Source organism: Poeciliopsis prolifica, unplaced genomic scaffold, assembly GCF_027474105.1.
Source record: "Poeciliopsis prolifica strain line A6 unplaced genomic scaffold, Auburn_PproV2 SCAFFOLD040, whole genome shotgun sequence".
Taxonomy (NCBI): domain Eukaryota; kingdom Metazoa; phylum Chordata; class Actinopteri; order Cyprinodontiformes; family Poeciliidae; genus Poeciliopsis; species Poeciliopsis prolifica.
Genome location: NW_026562415.1, coordinates 5,162,580 through 5,186,423, shown reverse-complemented (window position 1 = coordinate 5,186,423; position 23,844 = coordinate 5,162,580). Strand labels below are relative to the sequence as shown.

General features: G+C 40.7%; 1 protein-coding gene and 1 long non-coding RNA gene across 2 annotated transcripts; both read right to left on the bottom strand.

Moving 5' to 3' along the window:
* Positions 1–263: 263 nt before the first annotated feature.
* On the bottom strand, positions 264–7,644 carry tmem168a (transmembrane protein 168a). Its single transcript, XM_055054891.1, has 6 exons — positions 7,573–7,644; positions 5,608–6,575; positions 4,626–4,901; positions 3,600–3,742; positions 1,127–1,404; positions 264–940 (listed from the first exon to the last, which is right to left on the bottom strand). Exons 2-6 carry the CDS (start codon positions 6,442–6,444, stop codon positions 390–392), a joined length of 2,085 nt encoding a protein of 694 aa, XP_054910866.1. The 5' UTR covers positions 6,445–6,575; positions 7,573–7,644; the 3' UTR covers positions 264–389.
* Positions 7,645–8,841: 1,197 nt separating this feature from the next.
* Positions 8,842–11,969, bottom strand: LOC129375651 (uncharacterized). Its single transcript, XR_008607658.1, has 3 exons — positions 11,845–11,969; positions 9,000–9,046; positions 8,842–8,924 (listed from the first exon to the last, which is right to left on the bottom strand). It is a non-coding gene; the product is annotated as an uncharacterized LOC129375651 (long non-coding RNA).
* Positions 11,970–23,844: the final 11,875 nt, after the last annotated feature.

Below are 23,844 nucleotides of genomic sequence, written 5' to 3'. Positions count from 1 at the left end.
ACAGTAAAGGCAGAACAGAACTTTATAAATAAATGGCACAACTTGAAACTAATAAAGTTATAAAACATTTCTCATTTTCTGTCCTTCATTTGCTCTTCAGCGGCAAAAAAAAAAATCGTTACAGGTATTACAAATAATATTATTTTTAATATTATGAAAAACCCTGGCCGTCACGGTCCTTTAAAGAATATATATATATATATATATATATATATATATATATATATATATATATATATATATATATATATATATATAATATAAAAAGCATTTCCTTCAGATATAAAGAACTTTTGATAGAAAATTAACAGAAAAATAACAAACCCATCCTCTTCAAATTAAGAAAACCCCAAACTTTTTTTCTTTTTTCTTTTAAATCCATTTGTCTCCTATGAATGCACCAGTTTAATGCCCTGCCCGGTGTCCAGAACGGCGGGAGGGAACCAGGCCATTTTACACCTCCTGAAGCAGCGCAGAAACACGCTGCACAGCCAGAACAGGTTCAGGCCGCAGCACCAGTTGGACAGGTGGATCATGGGATACGTGGCCTTGGGGAAGTGGGTCTTCCAGTGCTTGGCCACGTCGCTCCCGGTGGGTAGGTGAAGCGTGTAGTCGCTCCAGTGCTTGGACACACCGTACGTGGCCGTAACGGTCCTGCCCTTTTCGGCCCACTGGGTGTTGCCGGTCAGGTCGCAGTTGAACTCCACCCACTCGGAGGTGAAGTCGCCGAGGAGGGGGACGTCTCCGGACTCCGGGTCGAGCCTGGAGGGCGGCAGCTCGGCCCCCTGCACCGCCATGTACACGCCCTCGGCTCTGCGCACGTCTTTGACCCACGGCAGGGAGTTCTCCGTGTCCAGGACGACGATGAGCCGCGAGCCATGGCCGGCGTTCTTCTCCTTCCACGTGTCCAGCAGCTGGTTCAGGTGCAGACTTTCGCCTCCTTGGGGAAGGAAAAGGATATTGTGATTTACAGATTTCTTCTATTTTTGTTTCTTGTGTCATACTTTAATGTCTCATATCATTGAGCAACACTGACTATGAATAAAATATTTGGGGTATAATGGCAAGAAATAATTGTGCTGTAACATTACGCGTCTACTAACAAAGATGGCAGTTGGGCACTAACCTGCCAGAGTCCAGGACCCAGTGCCTTTCTGAGAATGCCCGCTGTAGAAAATCAAATACGTGTCGTGGCGAGGCCCGTCTGCCGTCCGGAGCTCCAGAAAGCTGCGGAGCTTGTTCTGCACGGTCTCCAACGTAACGCCGCTGGTGGAGTAGTCGCAGCCGAACGACTGGATCATGTGGTGCGTGAAGAGGCGCTGCATGTCGTTGAGCATGGTCGTGGAGCGTTGATTCAACTCCTGCACGTGCTCGGGAGGCAGGAGAGAGGGCTGGCCGCTGGCACTGAGGCGCAGAGAGAGAGAGAGAAGAGAAAGATGTGAGAGCGGGGAAGTCAGAGAAGTGACACCAGCAGAGAAGAGATGAACGACTTGGTTTGTTCCCTTCAGAGAGAGAGTGGATGACGGAGTGGCACGCGACTGGGAGCAGGGAATTGTCTTCGATTCTACTGAGAAACGATACCAATGGAGGACAGGAACAGAGAAAGAAAGCAAAATATAGAAAAACAAGGGCAGAAATGGGTCAAGATAACAACAAAAAAAAAAACAAGGTTGAAACTAGGTGAGCTCAAAGAGGATGTGGATGCATGTGGCGCCAGGCTTTCCCGGACGGTAACAACAACACGATAAGAGACACACACAACAAGCCAAGGCTTTCAGCGTTTCGGGGCAGCCGTATATTTTCTTTTTTTTTCTTATCTTTGGCGCTCGATGTTATTCATGGTCAAGAGGATGGCAAAGTCATACATCACACTTACAGATCTCTCCGTACAGGAGCCACAGCACATAACACTCCCCGTTCCCTCACTATCGCCTCCAAATACACCCTTAAAAGGTTTAACTAAAAAAATCTCAAAATAAAATGTCAAATTTTTGTAAACTCTCAATAATCCTTGTTTTTTTTTCTTCATATTTTGGCAAGTTGCATCCACAAATGTCACTATTTTTAATGAGCATGTCCACGATGAACCCATTGAAGCATGGAGGAGGGGAATCCTTTTCTTTGGCAAAGACAAAATTGCTTTGGTGGTGGCGGCAGCATGATGATGTGGAAGTGCTTTGCATGCATTCCATTTCTTTCAATTCTATGCATTTGAGCTCCTTACTTTTGCTCTATCATATGCGATTCTAATAAAATATATTACATTTTGTGGCAGTCAGAAAAACGTGAAAAAGTGAAAGCTCTTAATCATTCCAGATCCCATCGTGCTTTTGGGAGCCGGAGCCAGCACTTCCTGATTCAGACCACATCTTACCCTGTGACACTTCCTCTTTCATCTTTAAAAAAATAAATAAAAAAATCTAGTCCTTTTCTCCCAAGCTCCCACAGAGCTTCATCCTTTTGCCCCTCTGAAATAAAATCCTCCGTTGCCTCCACCACCTTCCCTGGGTGCTTAAAGCCTTCAGATCTCTTTTCCTTTTGTTTCACCAAACTTGTGGCCCCTTTCCTTACCTCTCTGCTCTCCCTGAGACGATGCTGTAAATATGAAAACACAGCGCGCAACCATCAAGAGGTTGATTATTTAATGCTGATTTTCTCCGAGTTTTTCCCCACAGAATTAGACCTGCACCCAGAATATCTAAACGTCTAAAAAACAAACTAAGATATATATATTTTCTTAGTAAGCCGTGTGTGTTTTCCAGACGCTAACAAGCAGCGAAAAGACTTGGCATTCAGACAGTAGTACCACGAGAATCTGTCTGCATCCAGACAGCCAAGCTGTTCTTATGTCTGAAAACACAACCACGTAAGCGGTGTTTAGCTTCTGTTGACTGACTAGGCAACTTCAAAAACATTGCTTTTTTTTTTTTTTTTTTGACTCAGAGTCTGCTGCATCTGAACAATTTAGTATGCTGCAAAAGAAACCCGTGGTGATCCCTATAGGGCTCAAATATTGACATGTTTATGCAACTTTATCAACTTTTTTTTTTATATCCAGTTAGTCTTGTGTTAAGTCCAGAAGAGGGAGTGTAATAATATTTACCTTCCAAAGAAATGTTTTAACATATTTTTAAATATTGTCTTGTCAATATTTTACATTATTAATCAACAGTTCGGCCTGCCGTCATGTCAAACTGTCCCAGAAATTATTGCAGTAAAAGAGAATATTCCCATTTTGACACCATTTTGTACGGAGTAGCTTGTCAACTAATGAGCTGTTTCCCCTCGGGGACCAATAAAGTACATTCTATTATTCTGTTCTATTTTCATTTAATATTATAATAATAATTATTATGGCATGTTAATGCAAGTACATCCTTTCAAATATAAAAATAAAACCTTGATTTCTAAAGAACATTCAAAAATGGAACTGGACGTTTTGAATATCCAAAATAAATTAACAAAATAACTGAAACGACACCTGTTTTCCTGTGGTATTTGTTTCTACTCTATTTAAATCGAGTAAAAAAGAGAAACGAGTCAGTTTTCAGCATGCGCGTATGCATCTGACTCAATTTAAGGCCTTGCGCACGTCGTACCTGGAGTAGCTTGTTGGTATCACCAGTGCGTAGCCAGCACAGGTTCCTCCCAGGCAGCTGCCCAGCTCCTGGAACAGGCCGTGTGTGAGCGATTCCAAGGGCAACACCACCAGCAGGGCGCTCAGGAAGAGACCGTTGGAGGGCTGCAAACATCCAAACAGGCAGTCGCTTTTGTTTAGCCACAAACGGCTCGCATCGAGACAAACAGGCTCACTTAACTGGCGCCGACACATATTGAGACAGAAACACAGTCGAGGACTGACAGTGGCGTTATCGAAAGGCAAAAAAAAAAAAAAAAAAAAAAAAGACGGGCCATCTTAATGGAGAAAGCCTCGTGTCACACTGAAGAGAAATAAATAAAGCAGGGGTTGATTTATGATTGTGCTTTGAAGTTGTCTTTCAGCTGCTGTGTATTAAAACTTACAGTTTTCTGACCTGCGTTTTGGGTAAGACACTCAGGAATTTAATTAAAACAATTGGTGATCCGAGTGAACCTCGTGAAAATAGTTTTAGCTTTATTAAAAATAATTACCTGCTCTATTAACATGGTGCTGGAACTGTAACAAGTTATATCTTGATTACGGCTTAAAACCATTGAATCTGATTCATCGTGATCAATTATTGAAAATAATCATCGACTGATTTGATAGTCGGTTATTGATGCGAATGACCAAACATGCATGTAAGGAATTATATGTTATTGCATTTTGGGTAATAAGATGTTGATTTTGTTATTCGGGGAAAAAAAATTACTGAATTATTGCTTATTTGCATTTTTATGTATTTTTTGTGTCGTCACATAAAAAGTCTGCAGAATGTACCAATTCTTTAAGATATCAGTGCTTGACATGCAAGTAGATTAGGATATCTAAATTTGTTCACATAAGAGCAAAAAGAGGCTCTGTTTGGGAAGCGACATGAAATCATGTAAAGACGGTGATGTAGACAAAAACTCTCAAGATGATGATTGGGGTGTTTCACAAACATTTCCACAAAATGGAATAGCTTTTTAAGCCCATAACTTACCTGCCACGACACAGCTCCCAGTATGACAGTCGACAGCAGACTAAAGAAGACGAGGCGTTCTGAAATGAGGCAGAAGTGTCGGATGCCGCGAGAGGCCATGACCTGGTCCAGACTCCGTCTACTTGACGGATGGGCCCGCCAGGCTTTCTGGCAGTCGCTCAGCTTGGTGTGAAAGCCCCAAATAGTGATCAGCAAAATGATGTGGCAGATGGCCCAGAAAAGGCCAAACAGGCAGAAGCCGGGGATCACCAGATACCAAAGCTCCAAGTGGCCAAGCTGTCCGAGACAAGGTAACAAATATATATTGATTAGATGAAGCCATATGATAAACATTGCCAAAATGCTCACAACCCTTGCAATCCTCCATGTGGATAGACAGACCAACTCAAAGGAGGTGGGAATTCTGTAGAGGGAGGCGAATGATAAATGTTTTCTTTTTTTTTATAGATTTATTTTTTACCAAAAGTTATCTTTCCGCTTCAGTTTGTCACACTTTGCGGTTTAACATAGCAGAAATGCGGAAAAAGTTCATAAAATAAATGAATAAAAAAAACTTGTACACGACTAGACTAGTCAAGGTGATAAATCTTGCTGGATAAATTGTCCCAGAAATTATTGTAATTGTGGTTTTGACACCATGACAATGGAGGGACACATTCTCAACGATCAAGAGATTTTACATTGATTTACATGGAAGAACTGTAACTGGATGTTTACTGATTTTAAAGATACAAAATAAATAAACATTAATAACAAATAAGATGAATTATGAAGGTCCTTTAAACAAAATCTTCCCTCAAAAAAAAGGTATAGCTGAGACCAATGCAGCAGACTGAAAACTTTTGTCATCCAGTTTTTGGTGGAAAGAGAGAAAAACAATGAATTATGCGAATGGAAATCATTGCGCACTTTCTACTTTATCAGACCGACACGACAATTAAGTTGCTTTAAATGAACAATTCCCTGACAGTGATGTTCTTACCTTTAAGGCAGCGAAGATGAAGAAGGCCACCTCCATTAGACACAGAGGAAACAGGGACAGTCTCCTCCACACCTTCCCCAGTGAGAGCACTGGCATCCAGCGCTCACTGGGCCCAAGCCCACTAAAGTACACGTCCAAAACGGGCTCACAGAGCTGCCTACCCAGATAGCAACCTAAGGCATAAGGGTTGGCTGCGATGTCTAAGGCCTGAAAGAACACAAGAGAAGTAACCAACGCAAAACAGATCAAGTTGGGCAAAGCTAGAAGGGATTTCATCCTCAAGTCCACAATGAGAGCCCCCAGAGCCACCACCAAGCCAACAATGGCTGCCGACTTGGAAAGGAGCATCGTGGTGCTGGCGATCCCAAATCCGAGCAGCTCGAGCCACTCAGACGACGACAGCAGCATGGGTTTGTAGCGGACGGAGCGGCATATGCGCTCAGTTACGGCCCACACCGCCTTCATCACCACGCTGGCCACAAGGAGATAGTTGGCAACAAGTTCTGTAACGTTCGAGTCCAAGGCGGGGCTGTTGAGGAAGCACAGGAGTCCCAGCAGGAAGCCAGACCACAGGTGGAACAAGCTGAGGCTGGCCTTCTCCATGGCAAAGTAGTAATGGAGGATGCTGGCGATTCCCAGGACGAAGAGGCCGAGGATGAAGATGACCAGGATCATGGGTTCGCTCGTCACCTCCCACCGTACGTACATGCCGACGCACACCGCCACCAGGAGGTTGATGCTGGACAAGTAGCCCAGGCAGCACACGGATGTGAACACATCCACCTCCTTCGGTGCCGCCTTGACCGTCAGCTCCTCTTCCTCATCCTCCCGATCCATGGTTGGCTTGAACTCCACTTATCCAAATGCGGAACAAAGAGAAAAACACCGGATCAATGTCCTGCTGTTATTCTCTGGGCACTTCTGACCAGAGGACTGTGCCTCATGTTGACCTTCCACAAAATCAACCCCTGTACGAAAAAAAAAAAAAAAGATGATAAATGATTACTGGAAAATAAGGAGTCATAAATGTAACTTTCAAAGAAAAAATAAAAATAGTTACAGCAAACTATTCAGAGTTTCCAGCTCATAACTCCCTCGATTGGTTTTTATGCTTCCGTCTTTGCTGTCCCTTTAAAAACAACTTTGATCTTTGTGCTGCAGACTGCAGTTGGTAATATAAAAGGATTATGAGAGCACATAGTCTAGTCTTAACAAAACCCAGATTTTGCCCAAATGAACGAACGGAAGGACGGATGGATGAATTGCTGAAGAGGTTTTTGACTCAATGAAAAATATCCCCCCCTCACTGTTTTGTTGTCACTGGTGAAACTATACACCACCACAACAAATGCGAGCTCTGGACTGAATAAAAGCACTATCCTGGATCAAAAACTGGCCACTTATTAACATTTATTTGATGAAGAATAACTCACATTTGTAAAACAAAACAAAGTTTTTTCAGACAATTTTTCGCAGGCCTACTACTAGAATATTCGGATTCTTTAGTGCTGGTGATTTTTTACAACACAGCTGTCCCTTATTCATGCTCATATTATCTACATGCAGATTAAAATGTGGCTCCAGTTTATGGACAGTTGTGCTCTCATTTCACATGATCTCGGACCTAAATCACCAAGACAACTTAAAATGTTGACTCCGAACAAGCTCGAAAAAAACCCATCGAAACGTTATCAGTCGTCGACCAGAATGTATGTGAGTCTTGTTCGGTCAGCGTTAAAAGCAAACTGAGGCCCTGTTGTCTGTTTGTGGCGATGTGGCACTCGCTGAAGCTGAAAACTTTGCTCACTGTGTTAGCTTCCCCTGCTAACACTGCGTCTAATTTGTGACGGCTTTCTAACTTGCGGGGGCAACCAAGTGTTTCTTACACACCTGCTAAGAATAAAACAGCGGGAAACAAATGTGATATCTGTTTTATGATGGTGAAAAAAGAGAGAAGCGACTTACATGATGGGCGTTTAGTTGTCAACAGTACTGCTTCCGGATTCCTCACTACGGAATCTCGCTGGGGTAAAACGTATGTCGCTTCGCTTTTTTGTTATACAGAAGAAAACAGCTATTTCTTCTGTATTTGTGTAATAATGCCCCACAAATATAACACAGAAAATCACCTTAAAGATACACCTCACATTCCTTAAAGCATTTAATCAAACATGTAATACTATTGCTATTATTACTACTACTACTACTAATAATACTACTACTAATAATAATAATAATACTTGTGCTTTACATGAATTTAGAAGAAAATACAAAAAAAAAAAGAAAAAAAAACAGCAAAACCAAAAGAAAGAAAAATTTAAAGCTACATTTTGGTTCCCCATGTTTAATAAAAACAAGAATAAGTGGTCCACATTTTTTTTTCATCTGGAAAATTCAAAATTTTTCAAAATTTTCCAGGCTATACAACAAACTTGTTTGCTTATGAGCTAAATATAATGTTTATATTTACAATAATATATATATATATATTTTTTGCTTGTGCCTTTTGAGAAATTCACTTCTCTTAACATGGTATGGTGATGAACTGATTCAGCTTCAAATTTTGCATGTTGAACTTGTTCAAATAAAATAAGTTCTGACTAATAATAAAAATTTAGAGATGAAAATAAATAAGGACATATTTAGTTAGCATTTTCTATTGGTCCCAAGTTACCCTTTTTCACACACAAAGACATAAAACAATAAAGACCTTCTCAGAACGCAGACAAAATGAAAAAGGATTCTGACTTTAACTTTACGTATGTGTGGGAGAGATAGAAACAAAGAAGAGCGAGTATAAGAGCATGCTGCTTTGATCAAAATTGACAAAAGGCACAAGTGGGAACACACGCTCTTCACACAAATATGCACACACACATGCACATTGGCCTATTTTTAAAATCTTTACATCTGAAAATAGGATGTAAACAGTGGGATGTTCTAGGATCTGCAGCCTTAAAGGATAAATCAACATTGTGATCAGAGAAACGTCTTAGATAATGGCATCAGGACTTGATGACCAAATACAAATCAACTAGCATATTAAAAACTCACAGTCATTCAAAATGGAGCATTCAAACATAAAAAAGAACACGTCTTGAAAATTTTCATGATTTATTTTAGAATGAGTTTTTTAGAAAGGTAAAAAAAACAAAAAAACAAAATGGTGTTTCATTTTACCTTTTGTAAGCAGGAGCTTTATAAAGTGGGATGTAGACCATAAGCACCTTTATTTGTGGCTACTGAACAAATCTCAAATTCCCTGGACAATGCTTGAGAAGAAAGGCTTTTCTTGCAGCATCTGTTGGCTTTCAGCGCTGCAAAGAAACAAAGGAATCTGACTAATTGATTCTAATCCAGTTTCATTTATAGAAATGCAAAACATGCTGTACCGTGTCTTTTGTTGAACTATGAATCCAGTCTGCTTGGTACTTGAGCTCTTAAAAAAATAAAATAAAATAAAAATATTCACTGTCCTGAGACAATTAATGAGACCAAAAAAATCATTAATTCTCTTCCTGTGATGAGGCAGAAACAAACAGAAAAGTTTCACTTGATTTTTGCCAAGGCAGTTTTAAAGGCTTCTGGTTATTTCTTCCAAATTCATTTATGTCTGCACAGGGAACTAGATAAGTACCAGAACTGAGGGGTGGTCAGGAATTTAAGTAGATGCTTGCACGTACATATGATTGAAGAATTTTATCAATTTTTTTTCCATGAAACTTTTGCATCATGAGCTTTTTTCTGATGAAACAGCAAAATACAACCATGTTTGCCAAGGAATTTGACGTTAAAGACAGAATCAATTTAAACAAAAAAAAAAAAAGATCTAAAAGTTTACATCTTCACAAAAACAAACCTTATTTCATATGTACAGTAGCCTGTAAAACTGGCTATTACCCCTGACCCAAATCGCTGCACACCCAGAAACTCCAATGCATTTGGAGGACAATAACAGAGTCAGGTCATAAAGTACAGTAATGCCTCAAGATTTAGGCATCTCAAGCCTAAATCTAAAATATGGAAAGAGTATGGAACAGCTGAAAACCAACCAAAATATTGTTGTCCACCTGAACTGAACATAAAGCAAGGACAACATCAATCAAAGAAGCAGCACGCAGGACAAGATGGAAACCACGAGACATGCTGTTAGCAGTCTTTCTATTATTAAAAACAACCATATTCCTACCAAAGATGAAATGTAAATGCCCTGATCTTTACAACTGTCTCATCGCATTGCGACGGCATACCTGGTGCCGCAGATTCATTATACCAGTGCAGAGATTCCGGAGGTGTGATTGGAAAAAATCAAAAAAGAAATCTCAAAAGGAGGGGAGGGCAACATAAAAGAATCTATTTCATCTCGCTGCCTCACAGGGGGATTTTATCTATCAGCCTCTGTTAAGTGTCACTGCACAAACGTCTAAGATGTTTGGCATTTAATTATGGGCTACCTTTTTCTGTGGCTTTCGTCTCAGCAGTGCAGAGTGTGGCTGAGAGGAGCAGCCACAGCTAATTTCACATAAAGGACTTATTTTCACTTTGGCCACACAAAGTGCATTTCTTCAGTTTCATCTTCTACAAGGCCGTCCTTTCTTTTTGTCCACACGCAAGCACGCACGCACACGCACGCACGCATGAGGGGACGCCAGCTGTCTGAAGAGGTCTGTTCAATCAGAGATTCATCTTCAGAGAAATCAGTGTGATGGAGAGTTGAACCCAATCTGGATGTTAGCAGAGGCGGATTGCACGAGGAGCCTTAATGAAAAAGGTTCACTGTGTTTAGTATATCCATCAGGGCTGAAATGAAAAATCTGAAACGAGAGGCGTGTGACTTCAGCTGGTATGATTAGACAAGCTGATGACTGGTGGCTGAAGAGTACGGAGATATTTAATAAACAGAAAAGTTTTAGAGGTCAGACTCCAGAGGAGACTATTTATATAATAGTCTGTTTCTTGTTTTAGGCCATTTTTAATGTGATTGCTCTGGGTGTGCTTTGACTAGGCCTCTAATTTGTTGAATTTCTGTTCCTTGAAAGAAAAAAAAAATGGTTTATGACACTGTCAAAGACCTGCGGTTTACAAGAGAGAAAACAGGACTGGGATGAACTAATAGACATCAAAGAAGTTAATGAAAGGAAAAAAAACAAGCTGAAGTCTTTATGCTGGCATTTGCCAACTTGATAATAACTTTCAACTGGACAGCAGAGACCTGCACATCTTCTCTGCATAGCTAAGCTTTGAATAAAACCACCAGTTGAGAGCAGTAACACATTACCATTTCAATTTAGTCATTTTCCCCAAGATCACTGAGTGAGGCAGCAATGGGTTTTTAATAACACAACCTGTTCAGTCCCACTGGGCCGTGACGATGAAAAGTCTGATTTATTAATTGTACCGGTGAGGAGAGGGGGAGGGGGAAATAATGCTTCAAATAATGTTTGCACCACTGTGAAAGATGTCGCACACTCTCTTGAAGTCGACCGGTCGCCTCGGCAGAATGGATTTTAATTCTGTGATCAACAGAGCTTATGATCACTGCATTGTTCATTAAACACACACCGTTTCCGCAAATGAGGGATTCGACTCCTATCTCCGCCGGTTAGCGTTAAAGCACAGCCATTTGTAATTGACCTGGATTAGGCTGCCGTTTGTCAGGTCTGGACGGCTTCCGGTTGCACTTGCTCCACTTTTAACGGACAAATCGGGGGAAAATTGTGGTCAGCTGATTTTTCGTTTATGCCCCGCCGCCACAACACAGATGGGCTTGTAGAAAACAATGTGACACAAAGAAGGGGAAGCCATGCCGTGCTTTCTCAGGTTGAATAAATTAGCATCTGTTTTCCAGAGATTTTGAGATTATTCCACAAGTAGGTATTACTTCAATTCCCATGTAGTATCAATATGACTCACTATAGGCCCATCAGAACGGGAAAGACAAGAAAACATGCTATTCAGGTAACGCATTGGTCTTGTTCCTCAAAAGTCAGGGAATGGCTAATTGCCTAACATGAACAGTCAGAGCAATAAATATGCATCGCAGCTTGTTCTTTCTTGATCCCGAACGTTGACTGTCAAGAAACCATGCCGCCACTTTTTATTTACCCATGAAATTGTTGCTCAATTGCGTTGTCCACCAACATAGTTATTTTGGTTAGTCGGTTGGCACACAGCCCTGTGGAACCCCTACTTGGATGTGAGAAAGCCTTTCACCCAGAAACTAGAAATGTAGACTACCTGGCGTTCCTGTTTGTCAACTTTCCCAAGCTCTGATTTGGGTAAAACCTTCTGTTTTCTTCTTTTCAGAGCTGAGATTGCATAGCTGGTGCAGAGTATGCACGCCGTCCATGTTTCCTTGATTTGATAATATTGTCTTCCGTCGACCTGGAAGTGAAGAAAACAGGAATGTGAATGCCGAGGCTGCCACGTATGTTTCCTCCAAATGGACCTCTGAGTGCACTCTAAGTAGCACTAAGTGGTTCCGTCCTCAGGCCAAATCTTTTTCATTACTCAAGCTTGGCATAATGTTTCTGAAGAGACATCTATATAGCGAGATGGAAATAAGGCATAAATGACCATAGAAAAACGAAAGATTTTAACATTGATGCAAAAAAGCAGTGGTGTCACAACATAAAGTAGATTATATCTCTGCTCAGCTCTCATACCCTACAAAAAACGGTTGTCATGGCAAACAGATGCACTCCTCTAACTTTTATTTGTTGTGAATAACATCTTCTGTCCAAGTGCAACCTGTAGAAATTCAAGGCATTTTATTTTTGCGCATCAAACATTTGTATGAAAGTTGAAACATGTGGGACTGACTGTGTTTCAGAAAGAAGGAAGCCTGTTGTTTTACTTTGAAACCCAGGGACTTTTTGATGCGGCGCAACAGTGGAGCCCGAATCAGCTCGATTTCTGCGTCTCGTATGACGTCATCAAGTAGGATACACACACCGCCTGCTGAGAAGTTGTTGTCCCCTTTTTGAACATGCATTTTGCAAAACGACACGATCAATCCTTTAGTATCTGCTTGTGTTTATTATCCAATTTTCTTACAAAAAAAGTTGCAAAAACACACAATCTGGCCCTAATTTTGTGACATTTTTTGATTTATTGTAGAAAATCCCACCTCTCTGTAGCACAAGACTTCTCCCCCCATCAAACTGCCTCATTCTTTTAATGTTTGCATGAGTCCATGACGTGTCCTTGAGAACCACTTGTACTTTAAAACAGACATGCGTCCTGACACGGGTCCATCTGGTGCCCAGCACGACATGTTGAAGCGGGACGTCGGCGATATACCTTGCCTGATTTGCTGTGCAAAACGACACGCTTCGCAAATATCTAGGGCACAATCACTTTCATGGGCATGTTGAACACTAACGCAAAATAAACCAACATCTGAAGGCATAATGAGGCTACAAAGCTTTTGCTGTCACTAATATTATACAGTGGACATAAAGAGTGTTTTCATTTTACAGATTTATGCTGTTTTTAATTTAATCAGACAAAGATTGCTTGATTTTCTGACGTGACCAAGTCTAAACTTAAATGTGGTTCATGCTAAAACAAAAAAGAAAAAAAAAATCCCTCCATTATGGCTGATATAAAAAAGAGTGATTGGAACCAGTTATGAATGGAAGAAAAGTGGCATAATAATAAATAATAAAACTGCTAAGAGCTATTAAGACCAATACTGATTAAAGGAAGCAAATTCCAACAAGCACAAAAAACAGAAATAGTGAATAAATAAAGTCATACAAATGAATAAATTAACTTATCGTCTATGACAAGTTGAAAACTGATCCAAAAAAGAAAATTATCAAAACATAACCACAAAAAGAGCAATGATGCAAACAGCTGTTGAGGCTGAAAGTGGCACAACCAGTCATCGAGTAAAGATGCACAGAATGAATTTTTTGTATTTTTTCTTAGCAGCTTAAAATTGTACAGAAGACAATTAGGGCCACGAGAAATAAAGCAAAAAAAAAATCTGACTTTTCTTCTCTGACCTTCTAAGAAAAGGTCAAATACAAAGATGATATTTTTGATCAACTCAAACATGTAAGTGTAACAAAAAAGCAATGCTTATTTATAATCGTACACCATCAAAAGTAAACTCTTTACTACCATCTTTCTCAACTACACTGTTCTAGAAAGCTTTGCAGCGAAAGCTATTTGCCTGGTTTTGTGAAGCAGGCAAATAGTGACTTGGGTTTAGAAACATGGGATTGACAGGTGCCAGCGACGGAGGCTGGATTTTGTCGTGCTTTTTCCAAGAGGCTGGTGTCGCTCGCGGGGCCTGTCGGCGAACACAATCGCTGTGGATCACACCAACAGCACGCCTAATCCCCAAAAACAAACTGCCAAAGACCGACTACTTGCTGCTTAAGACGCAGCACATTGTCGGCTCTCGAAACGTGTTGCGGCGAATTTGTGAAAACACGGGGATCAGGACGCCGTCTGGGCTCTGGCGAGTGAGTCACTCGGAGAGGAGGATGGGATTCCTCCTCTCTCTTTCCATTTCTCAGAACCTGGAGCGCGAGCCTCCGACACACATTTACTCACACAATGTCAAGGTGAGCGAGTTAAGCACTTTCATGCATCATTAGAACAGTAATAACGGCTCAGAACTGCCTGTCTATTGAGATGCCTGATTGGCGTGAAAATGACTTCTAAAATACATTTTACCTTAACAGGTCATTATGGGGTAAATGTCACATAGGTGTGTGTGCGCGTGCGCATTATTACCCTGTTTAAGATGTGCGAAATGAGTCAGTGAAGGTTCATGATTGTGCAATTAGCAAACGCTAAACAACCTCCTCCATCTTTCTGTTGAGGCTGCGGGTCCTTTGCAAGGATCACTATGAAATGGAGGGAGCAGAAAAGCCAAAGTACACCTGTATTAATTTCCTTAAAGGCAAATATTGAAGATAGTTATGCGTAGTCACTGCATCTGCTCTGCCTGATTAGAAAAAGTATAAAATACTAATAGGTTCATTTTTTTTGTGTTGTTTGTGAGCTTGTGACATGATGGCTATGCAGGATAGATTCAAAATAAACCTTAGCCCAGATCGAAAAAAAGCCCTATTAAATGGGACTGTTTGGACGTAAATGCCATCTCTGTCATTTGCATTGATTAGAATTCCTTAAACTTTTATTTATTCACTATTGTGCAATGTCTGCACATTTCTCCTGGGTTTTTAGCATTTTAGCCACAAAAAGGCATCAGGTGTGGGAAGTTAGAGTTTCTGCAGTAGGCTGATTAAATTATCAACATGTGGAGTGTGACGATGGGTTTTCTTCCTCCTTTTTTTTGTTTTCCTTGAGAAAAAATATGCAATAACAAGAGTCTTTTGACATTTATTTGTGCGTAGTACAAAATACAACTCAGATCTGATCTTGCACTATCTCTCTTTTCCAAAATAATCCCTTTTGAATATCCTCGATAGGCCGCAAGTCTAATCATAACCACTTCTGAAATGACAAACAGCGAGAAGCTTGTCATGAAGGTAAGGGAAGCTTCAAGGTTTTACTTTTGCTGCAGTCCCTGATCACTAGCAGGCATGTGAGTAAGAGGAACAAGCTCCCTTTTAACAAGACGAAATCTCCTGCAAAACCTGGCTCTGTATGTGTGGCCCCGCGCCATGGCCGACTGCGGCTTGGAGATTACAGAACGGAAAAACAGGAAAACACAGTCGCTGAGCCAGGTCTACTTTCCAAGTTTAAACAACAACAACTCCAACAGCAGCAGCAGCAAAATAAAACAAGAAGAGCTCACCAGCAATAGTTTCCTTGCACAGGGAGTGGGCACAATGAAAGAATCAATTTTCATTTTACTTAAAGTCATATGTAGAATTTGAATTAAGAGCTCAAGCAACTTTCGAATACGCATTTGCTTAGTTTAAGAAACAAACAACCAAAAAAAAAATCTGTGTCACCATAAATATTGCTACAGAAATATGGGTTTTGTGGAAAGTTTAAGCTTTTACTGCTTGGGACTCTCTATAAAAAGGCAATTAAACCAATTGCTTTTGAATACGTGGCCAAAATTGCCTCACAATTAAGTATGGTTTTACACAAATTAGAGTTTTGAAAAGCATGGAATTCAGATATCATAATATCCCTGAGATTATGCTGTTTGGCCGTCCGAGAGAAGCAAAAGAAGTCTTAATGTTGTCTAGAAATGTAGAATTCTGGATTTCAATAATTTGTTCCTCTGTCTCAACTTTAAAGTAAAATGCGGCAAGTTGTTGAACTGTAGGTCACATTTAAGCAGTATGCAACTTTTGGAAAACCCTTTTTCTCTTTTTTTCCCCCAAGAATTCCCATAAAAGTCCCCACAGCTAAAAAATAAGCTTTTAAAGGCCTCTTAAATTCTGACATTTGGCGTTGCTCCGGCCAGCAGGCAGTAGATTTTCGATTCATTTCAAATGAAGTTAGTGCATAATCTTCCACTTTTTGTAAAGCCATAAGAAATATCAAAGCCAATTTTCTCGTGGGTCGGCCCTTAGGTTGCCCAAAGATTTAGAAGGGAATGCTAAATAAAGTAATTAGGCTGGGTGAAGGGGTATTGAGTTCAGTGGTGTCACAGGAGGGCTCATGAGTTAAAACGGCCAAATTACCAGCTGATGAGTCTTCCACACTGAGCAGTGATCATTTGAAGAACGACATAATTATCTTAGTAAACAAGTAGGAGCTATTCTTTACCTCGTCTCTCTTTTCTGCGGTTTCATGAGGCTGAATCAGAGCGTTTGCACTGTTGATCTTTCATGTCGCTCCATTATTTTTGAACTGAAAGACAGCGAGCCTCAGTCGAAACTTATTTCCTTTCTCTGAACTTTTGTGAGCCACTCGCACGTCATGAAATCCACAGATGTGCTGCCAGAGCTAGACAAAATAATAGTAATGAAAACAATGAATAAGCAAATAGAGAAATAAAATCGTCCTGATTCATTCTCTTTTTAGAGCTCTGAGTGGCGTTTGAACAAAGACGCCAATCACCAGAGAGAGAGGGAAACCATGTCGAGATGTCGCCAGAGCAACTTTCCCTCAAGAAAGCTCTCCTTGTGATCCTGTGCGATTAAACAAAAGTACACTTTTAAAATGGGACCCGGAAATTTTCTCGAGTCTTCCAGGGGGAGACGGAGGAAAAATAGAGGGATGTGGGTGGAATGAAAACCAAAGTAATGAAAGAAAGTATACTGTAAGCCCTGCAGCAATATGAGGATTTATTACGATGTTCGACCCTGGAGAGCAAATAAAGCACAGATTAAATAGAACGGTGGCTGTATTACCTCACGTAGTCAAGCTACTTTAAATTTCGCACATATTGCTTAGTCAGAGCATTGAAAAAAAAAAAAACAGCACAAAGAAAATATGTGTCTTCATAAAAGTGGATCAGTGGGCTTTGTGAAGGAGAGAAAGCATTAACAGCCCATTGTAAAAAAGTCTTTTCTGGAAAGGTTAGAGGGTGAAACTGTTAAATCAAGTCTCCCCATTATTCAGCACCGTCTCTCCCCCCTTTTTATTTCTTTTCTCTCGGCATCATTATACATGTATTGCTCGTCTGCTGCCAGGTTCTCGGTAATAAAACATCCTCATTCAGAGCAACATCCTCGGGTTTTATTTGGAGCTGCCCGCATAATGAGCCAGCCCAGATCCGTGGGTTTGTGCACCTCAGCACTGGAAACAAGACAATTATACTTTGATGAATTTCCGTCAGATTGAGCTGAGGTAAACTGATCATGTTCTGGCAGGGATAGCATTTTTGATGGAATGAAACAGTGTTGACGTTCAAAGACGTAGAATATACTTGGCCTCATTTGTGTATTGTTATTGCTATACCTTCTCTCTAAGGTATGTGTGTCCCTTATAAAATGCCCCCATTTTGTGTAATACAAGTGTACTGGAATGAAGGGGTAGATATATATGGTGTATACTGGACTATCTCTCTGGTTTGGGCTATGAGCGACCCGCAGGGAACTGTACCACCAGGCCACCGTCTTAGACAATCTCTACTGACGCTACCAAACCCGGCCGCATCACAGGTGAGTACGCAGGCTTCGGTCTTTTAAAATGCAGGGGGCGCTATTGGTAGCCATCAACTTTCTTCACTAATGTAGGATATTCTGCCAAAATGACATCAAACTGGATAACGTCAGACTGCTGCATCCGTAGTGCACAAAGGAGCATTACAGCAGATCCTTCCTCCCAGCAGCTGAGGCTCAAACAGACTGTTACTTGCATATCCCCGTTTGAACAGTTTTAGAAATGACTGCAGCTGCAAATGTATTATTTGTCCAGGCCACCAACAGACATAGGAGCAAAAGTTATGCGCAAAGTCAAAATTTCTGGCCCCTTGAAATGTACGATATTTTTGACTGCTTGTGATAGAATGTGGGGATGTTTTGTGAATTTTTTTTTTCAGTTGAGATGAGATTAACCTCAGATGATATCTGGACTCTCATACACGACTTGATATTGAGCAAGAGTTAAAGGGCTAACTGACCTTGCTGCGTTCGAGAGGACGAATGGAGACTGAGAATGGGCTAACAGGCACAAAACACAAGTTAATACTTGTCCCTTTGATAACTGGATGGATTAATAGTCACTGTACCAACAAGCAAGAGATCTATGCCACTCAATCCACCAATTTGTCCACACAACTATCCAAACAGTGACAACTTTATACTTCTCAGCTGAACAGCATCTTGTCCTCCCTCCCTTCTGTGGGTTTTCATCTTTCCCTCGGCCCAATCCTCCTCCACCATCCTTCATCCTAGTTTGTACTCTCCCATCCTGGCCTCCATCCGTCTGTCCCTCTCTTCTTCTTTTTCTTTTTCTTCGCAGCCAGGAGGCCAGTGTTTGATAATAACATACCGGTCTGTAATGCACTCTGGTCATGACTCACCCACAGATGGCCTGGAGAAATACACCCCTCCCCTCTCCACCTGCTGCGCCTCAGTTATCAATGAAGAAGTGTCTGGAGCAGCAGCTGAACTGCATTTATCGGGCGGCAATAGGGAAGTTTGTTTATTCAGATACTGCGAAGCAAGCGGTCGAGAAATTCCAACCTCTGATATGCGTCAAAGTTGCTCCCTGACAGAATGCGGAGAAACGTGGTTATGAAGAATGCGGACGCAAGTTCCAATTTCTTCATGTTTTTGTCACATGGGAACATGCAATGTACAGATATCACACACACACACACACACGTGGAAATAAATTGGCACAGAAAATGAAAACTGACAAAAAGAGGGGAAAAAAAGAAGCTCATTTTACTGCTGCACACGTGCAGATCGAGTGAGAGTTATATTAAAATCCTTCTGCTCAAATTGAAAAATAATGAGAAAAATTCAACATTTAAACTAAGGGCATTTTTCTTTAGGAAAATAAATAAATAAATTTCTCTCAGAAGTAAAAGTTTCCCCCCAAAATCCACTGGGTCACACAAATATTACTTTGCTTACTCCTGCTTTCTACACAGAAAAACAAAAACACAAAGCGCAGTCTGCTGAGAGATTCTGTGAAGACCTTCTTTCAGGTTTTAGGTCACCAGTTTTGCTTATTTTTTATTAATGTCATTGTATTTTAAAGATTCCATGATGACGCTCACTCAGATCCTCCACCGTCTGGCAGTGCACACAAAACCATTTTCACTGTATTTGTATGTTGTTTTCTCACCACATGCACTTGAAGTGTTTTTTGGACCTTCTGAAAAATCAGTCTGTTCTACCTAATTGGCACATTTTCTTGCCATTATGCAAGAGCCCAACCCTGAGTGCAACTGCTGATTTTGATTTTATTGTAACTTTTTGTTTTGTTTGTGTGCTGCAAAAATATGCTCCACCCCAGCGCTGAAACCTATCTGGTAGGAAAGCAGAAAACGACAGTTGGAAAATGAATCTCATCATCGTCTGTGAGGTTTGAGCGATTTTTTGCTTTTGGAACCAGCAGTTTCTGAATAGCAGGGAAAAGTCAAACTGCCCTTAAGACTCAACTATAAAAGGAGCGGAGAATTGTTTCACAGACTGCTGAAGCATATTGTTTTCAACTTGGTTAAAGGGACCTGGTCTCATTAGGAGTTTTTCTCTGAAAACAGCAGCAATTTGAAACAACAGCCTTGTGCATTCATTCGGTGCTGATGCAACGGCTGGCCACCGTTTCATACTTTGCTATGGTTGTAATGATGCTGCAGTTGCTTCACCGTGTTTCTCCGCATGTGGTTGAGCTCGCATTTACAGTGGAGGTAAGCTTGACATCATCTTGCTAGAAATGCATATTTTTTTATTTTGTTTTTTTAATTGAACCTATTCAGATAATTAATGCAACAATGTGGTGCAAATTCAGGGGAAATTTGCAAACGGGTACACATTTTTTTGGCATCGTTTTTTTGTTTTAAAAGTGACCAATGGAGATCACTGTGCATGTTCACTCCAGGTCTGGCTAACTTGCGCTGGCTTTCAGTTTTTAATTGCTGAAATATTGCTTTACTGGTTTGGAGAAAATCTCATGCCATGTTGAATAATGATATGGAAATTTGCCAATATTGTGAAAGATACAATTAAACATATGTATGACCAAAAACACACATGCTTTCCAGCGGCTGTCCTAAAGTTAAAACTTTCCGGAAGGTTTCAGCCTCATCCCAAAAAAAAAAATCAAAACATAAAAATATGCAGATTGATTAGATTAAAAAAAAAATTATGCTGACAATCCCCACAGGTTAGATGAGAAGATCCTTTAGACTGATGAAGCAAACTTGAGCGGCAGTAAATAAGTGCAGACTCACTGCTTTTGGCTTTGGTTTTGTTTAGCATGAGGACGCGTCATTTGCTCAGAATTCGGTGGCAGTTTTCATGGAACTATAAAAGTTAGACCTGTGCTGAATTTTTTTTCATTCCTCAATACATCAAGTTGAACTTTTCAGAATTATATGCAGATGCAAGATGTTACAGGCAGTTGATGGCAACGGGAGTCTGCAGCATGCCTCAGACTGCAGAGCGGTGCATTAACTTGAGCTCGGGGCGAGCACTCTGCAGTGATATACACTGGAGCAGACTGTTGCAGGCAAGCAAGCAAATTACTTCCTGAATTTGGGAATCAGACCTTTAAGGTGGCACAACTTAAATCCCCCTTCCATCGACGCGTTTTGCTTCTGGCTCCACACAGCGCCGGCACGATAAAGCCGTATATTTTATGGCAAATGGGAGAGGGTTGCAGAGGACGAAGGCTTGACGGCACTAACTGGGGGACACGCGTTTGTTTGTGCTGGAATCACCCCTGAGAGTGGATGCAATGGACAAAAAGATGGGAGGACTGGAAAGTGAGGGCAGGAGGGGGGCGAATGTGGGCCGAAACAAAAGCACATGTCAGGTTTCTCTGCTGTGTTGACTGCGATAAGCGCGTTTCAGGTGGAGAACCTCGAAGCCGGCTGAAAAGAGACAATGGAGGAGGGACGCAGATTTTGTTTTCTGCGCATTCGTCTTGATTTAGACTCGGGCCTTGCGGAAACAGGATGAAATCGATTCTGCAGTCATACATTTTGTTCTCAGGTGCGTGGTAAACTCAAAAGAAGCCAAAGAAACTTAGAGTCAGGACTGACACAATAAAATACCTTTTATGTCCTTCGATAAACCTACAGAATAGGCTTTGTGGTAACCATAGTGAATTTAAGAAATTATTAAATAATACTCATTCTTTAGAACACAATACTTTCTGTTTCTTTCTCTTTGTTTGTTCTGTTATTTCATTTTTCTCCTTTCATTAATGTAATGTACCACACCAAAATAAATAAATACATTATATATATATTCTCCTCAAGTATTTGAAAGTAAAGGAAAGCATCGACTGGCATCCATCGCTACAAGCAGTTCACCCAATCCCTGCCCAGTTTTTCCTATTTGCAACCAGAACCTTACTGTCAGAATTGTTGCCTGCCACGGTTGTAGCTTGGCAGCTGTCGTGTGTTGGTCACGCTTCCAGATATCGAATTAACATTAACAGCTTTTACGTATTCAGGGCATCAATGCGTAGTTTTTTTTTCTTCCAACCCGAAGCCCCTACAAGGAAAATAATTTGCTCTGCAAAGTGGATCATAGCACCAAAAGAACGTTAGAATGGACGTCTTGCAAATTGTTAATTGAGGTCAGTCCTACATTTCTTAATGGCAAGCAAATGGAAGTGAAGAGGACCGGATGCTGGACTTTTCGTAAAATAACTATCATTTCATTTGGCAAAGCTGTTCATTTCCAACAAATTTGAGTAAAATGTCATTGAACAACAGCTACTAAAAGCTTTGTAGGCCATGAGTTAACCAAATTCAATTGCCAACTACCTGTATTATAGTCTGTATCGGTAACAGTGATGCAAAGAAATAGTGACTGATGTTCCATCTGACTTTCTGTAGACTCCACATCTCATATGTATGAACAACATGTGCGCTAATCTCCGCTGTTGCAATGCACACCGTATCCGGACGGAAGCTGAATCTGTTGAACAAAAATTTTTCATTTGCATGTGTAAATGCAAAAGTATGTTCATTTCTCATTCGGTATCTTTCTTCTCTTCACCTCTTTGGTTTGTTTTCCAAGCAGAAGCAATTGTCGCTGATGCCCGAATTAACTCCTCCACTGACAAGAATCAATCTAATGAGATTTTGGATGCAGGCCTGTGACATGTATTGCATATAAGTCAAGCCACTCGAGTTTTATCAGCCTTTTGCTAGCAGGCAGTGTCTCTGTTGTGAACATGAAATCCCTGTAGTGCATCAGAATCGCTGGGGACTGTTGAGTTAGTGTTAGGATTTGGTGGTGGTGGGGTGAAGAGTCTGTGGGTGCTCCATTTCTGAGTGGCTTTGATTTTCAGTCAGTGCATTACAATTTCTAGGGAGGAATTCCTCGCTTGAAAAGTATGGATATGATGCAAAACAATAACCGTCAACTGATTGGATGAACATCAGAGTTTCTGGTCCAACCGGTAAGTCTAAACATGTAACACCCTGTGTGTTTGAAAATATCTTTATTCTCCTTTTAGCCTCGCATGGGTTTTATGTGATTCTGTATCTTTGATGATAGACAACTCAGATCTAAGTTTGGATTTTTATTTATTTATTTATTTTACCTACAAAATAAAATATCCACTCTCAAACAAACAGCAGCTGAATCTTTTCCCGCCGTTTTTGTGTGACTCTGCACCCCAAGCTGAGATACCTAATGATTCTCACTGATGACTGCCTGCTTTTCTTTTCATGCTTCGCAAGTTAAGAAAAAACTTGTTTCTTTTTGTCCCCTTTCAAGTGAAAGTGATGTTAGTCGATGCTGCTTTTGTGTCTCTGCTGGATTGTTGTTCATCGCATTCCGTCTGCCAAAGAACACCGAGGTTTATAACAACACTTACTCATCACCGCAGTTTGTGTGCTCGAATTTATTATTATTTTTTTTATTTGATATTATTTCTTTCCACAGACTGAACCGTTAGTGCATGTTTTGTATTTGAAAAACTATTCTGAGTTTTCTCACATCTTGCTTAAAGACCCAGATTTTTCAAACAAGCAAGTGTATGAACTGTCATGTTTCCCTTGATTCGCTCCTTTTGATGTGTTTCTCAAAGCCTGCAATGGAAAAGAGGCTGTTTATAGAGGCCGATTCCCTCTCAGAGAAATGGAGTAAAAAAAACAACAAAAAAAAAAAAACAGGCAAATGGATGAAACGAAATCTGACTGATTATCAGTGTTTTATGGTAAAACACTGTCAGTGTAATCATATCTTTCCCTGCTTTGCAATTACAGCACACTTTGTCAAATAACTACCCCCAAATGCTGACAAATTGCGAAGAGAAACTTTTTTGTACCAGAAATTGGAAGACTACACAATTCTACTCTGAGACCCCAAAATTAAAACCAAGTCCAACCAACTTCACATGTCAGAGAACATGCTAATAAATAGCATTGTGAAGCTCACCTGGGAAGGTCATTGCAAGGGGTTTGAAAAGATTTAAAGCACGGTTGGGTTAAAAATATCCCGAAGTTTCAACATCTCACTGGGGTGCTGCTCACTGTGTCGTCTGAAAACGGAAACTACAACGACACCACTGTGAAACCTGAGTTAGGAGGTTGAACAGGAAGAGCAAGAGAGCTTCACAGCTCAAGAAGAAGAAGAAGAAGAAGACGCCAACAACTGGACGCACTCCACCAATCGTTCTCTCTGGAAGACAGACGAAAATGAAATCTATTGT

Bases quoted from the DNA above. Each gene is read 5' to 3' on its own strand.
- tmem168a (XM_055054891.1), bottom strand. From the start codon at position 6,444: ATGGATCGGGAGGATGAGGAAGAGGAGCTGACGGTCAAGGCGGCACCG. The intron at 4,902-5,607 runs GTAAGAACATCA...TGTCTCGGACAG, and splicing joins TCATCTTCGCTGCCTTAAAG to CTTGGCCACTTGGAGCTTTG. The intron at 1,405-3,599 runs GTACGACGTGCG...TCTGCGCCTCAG, and splicing joins ATACCAACAAGCTACTCCAG to TGCCAGCGGCCAGCCCTCTC.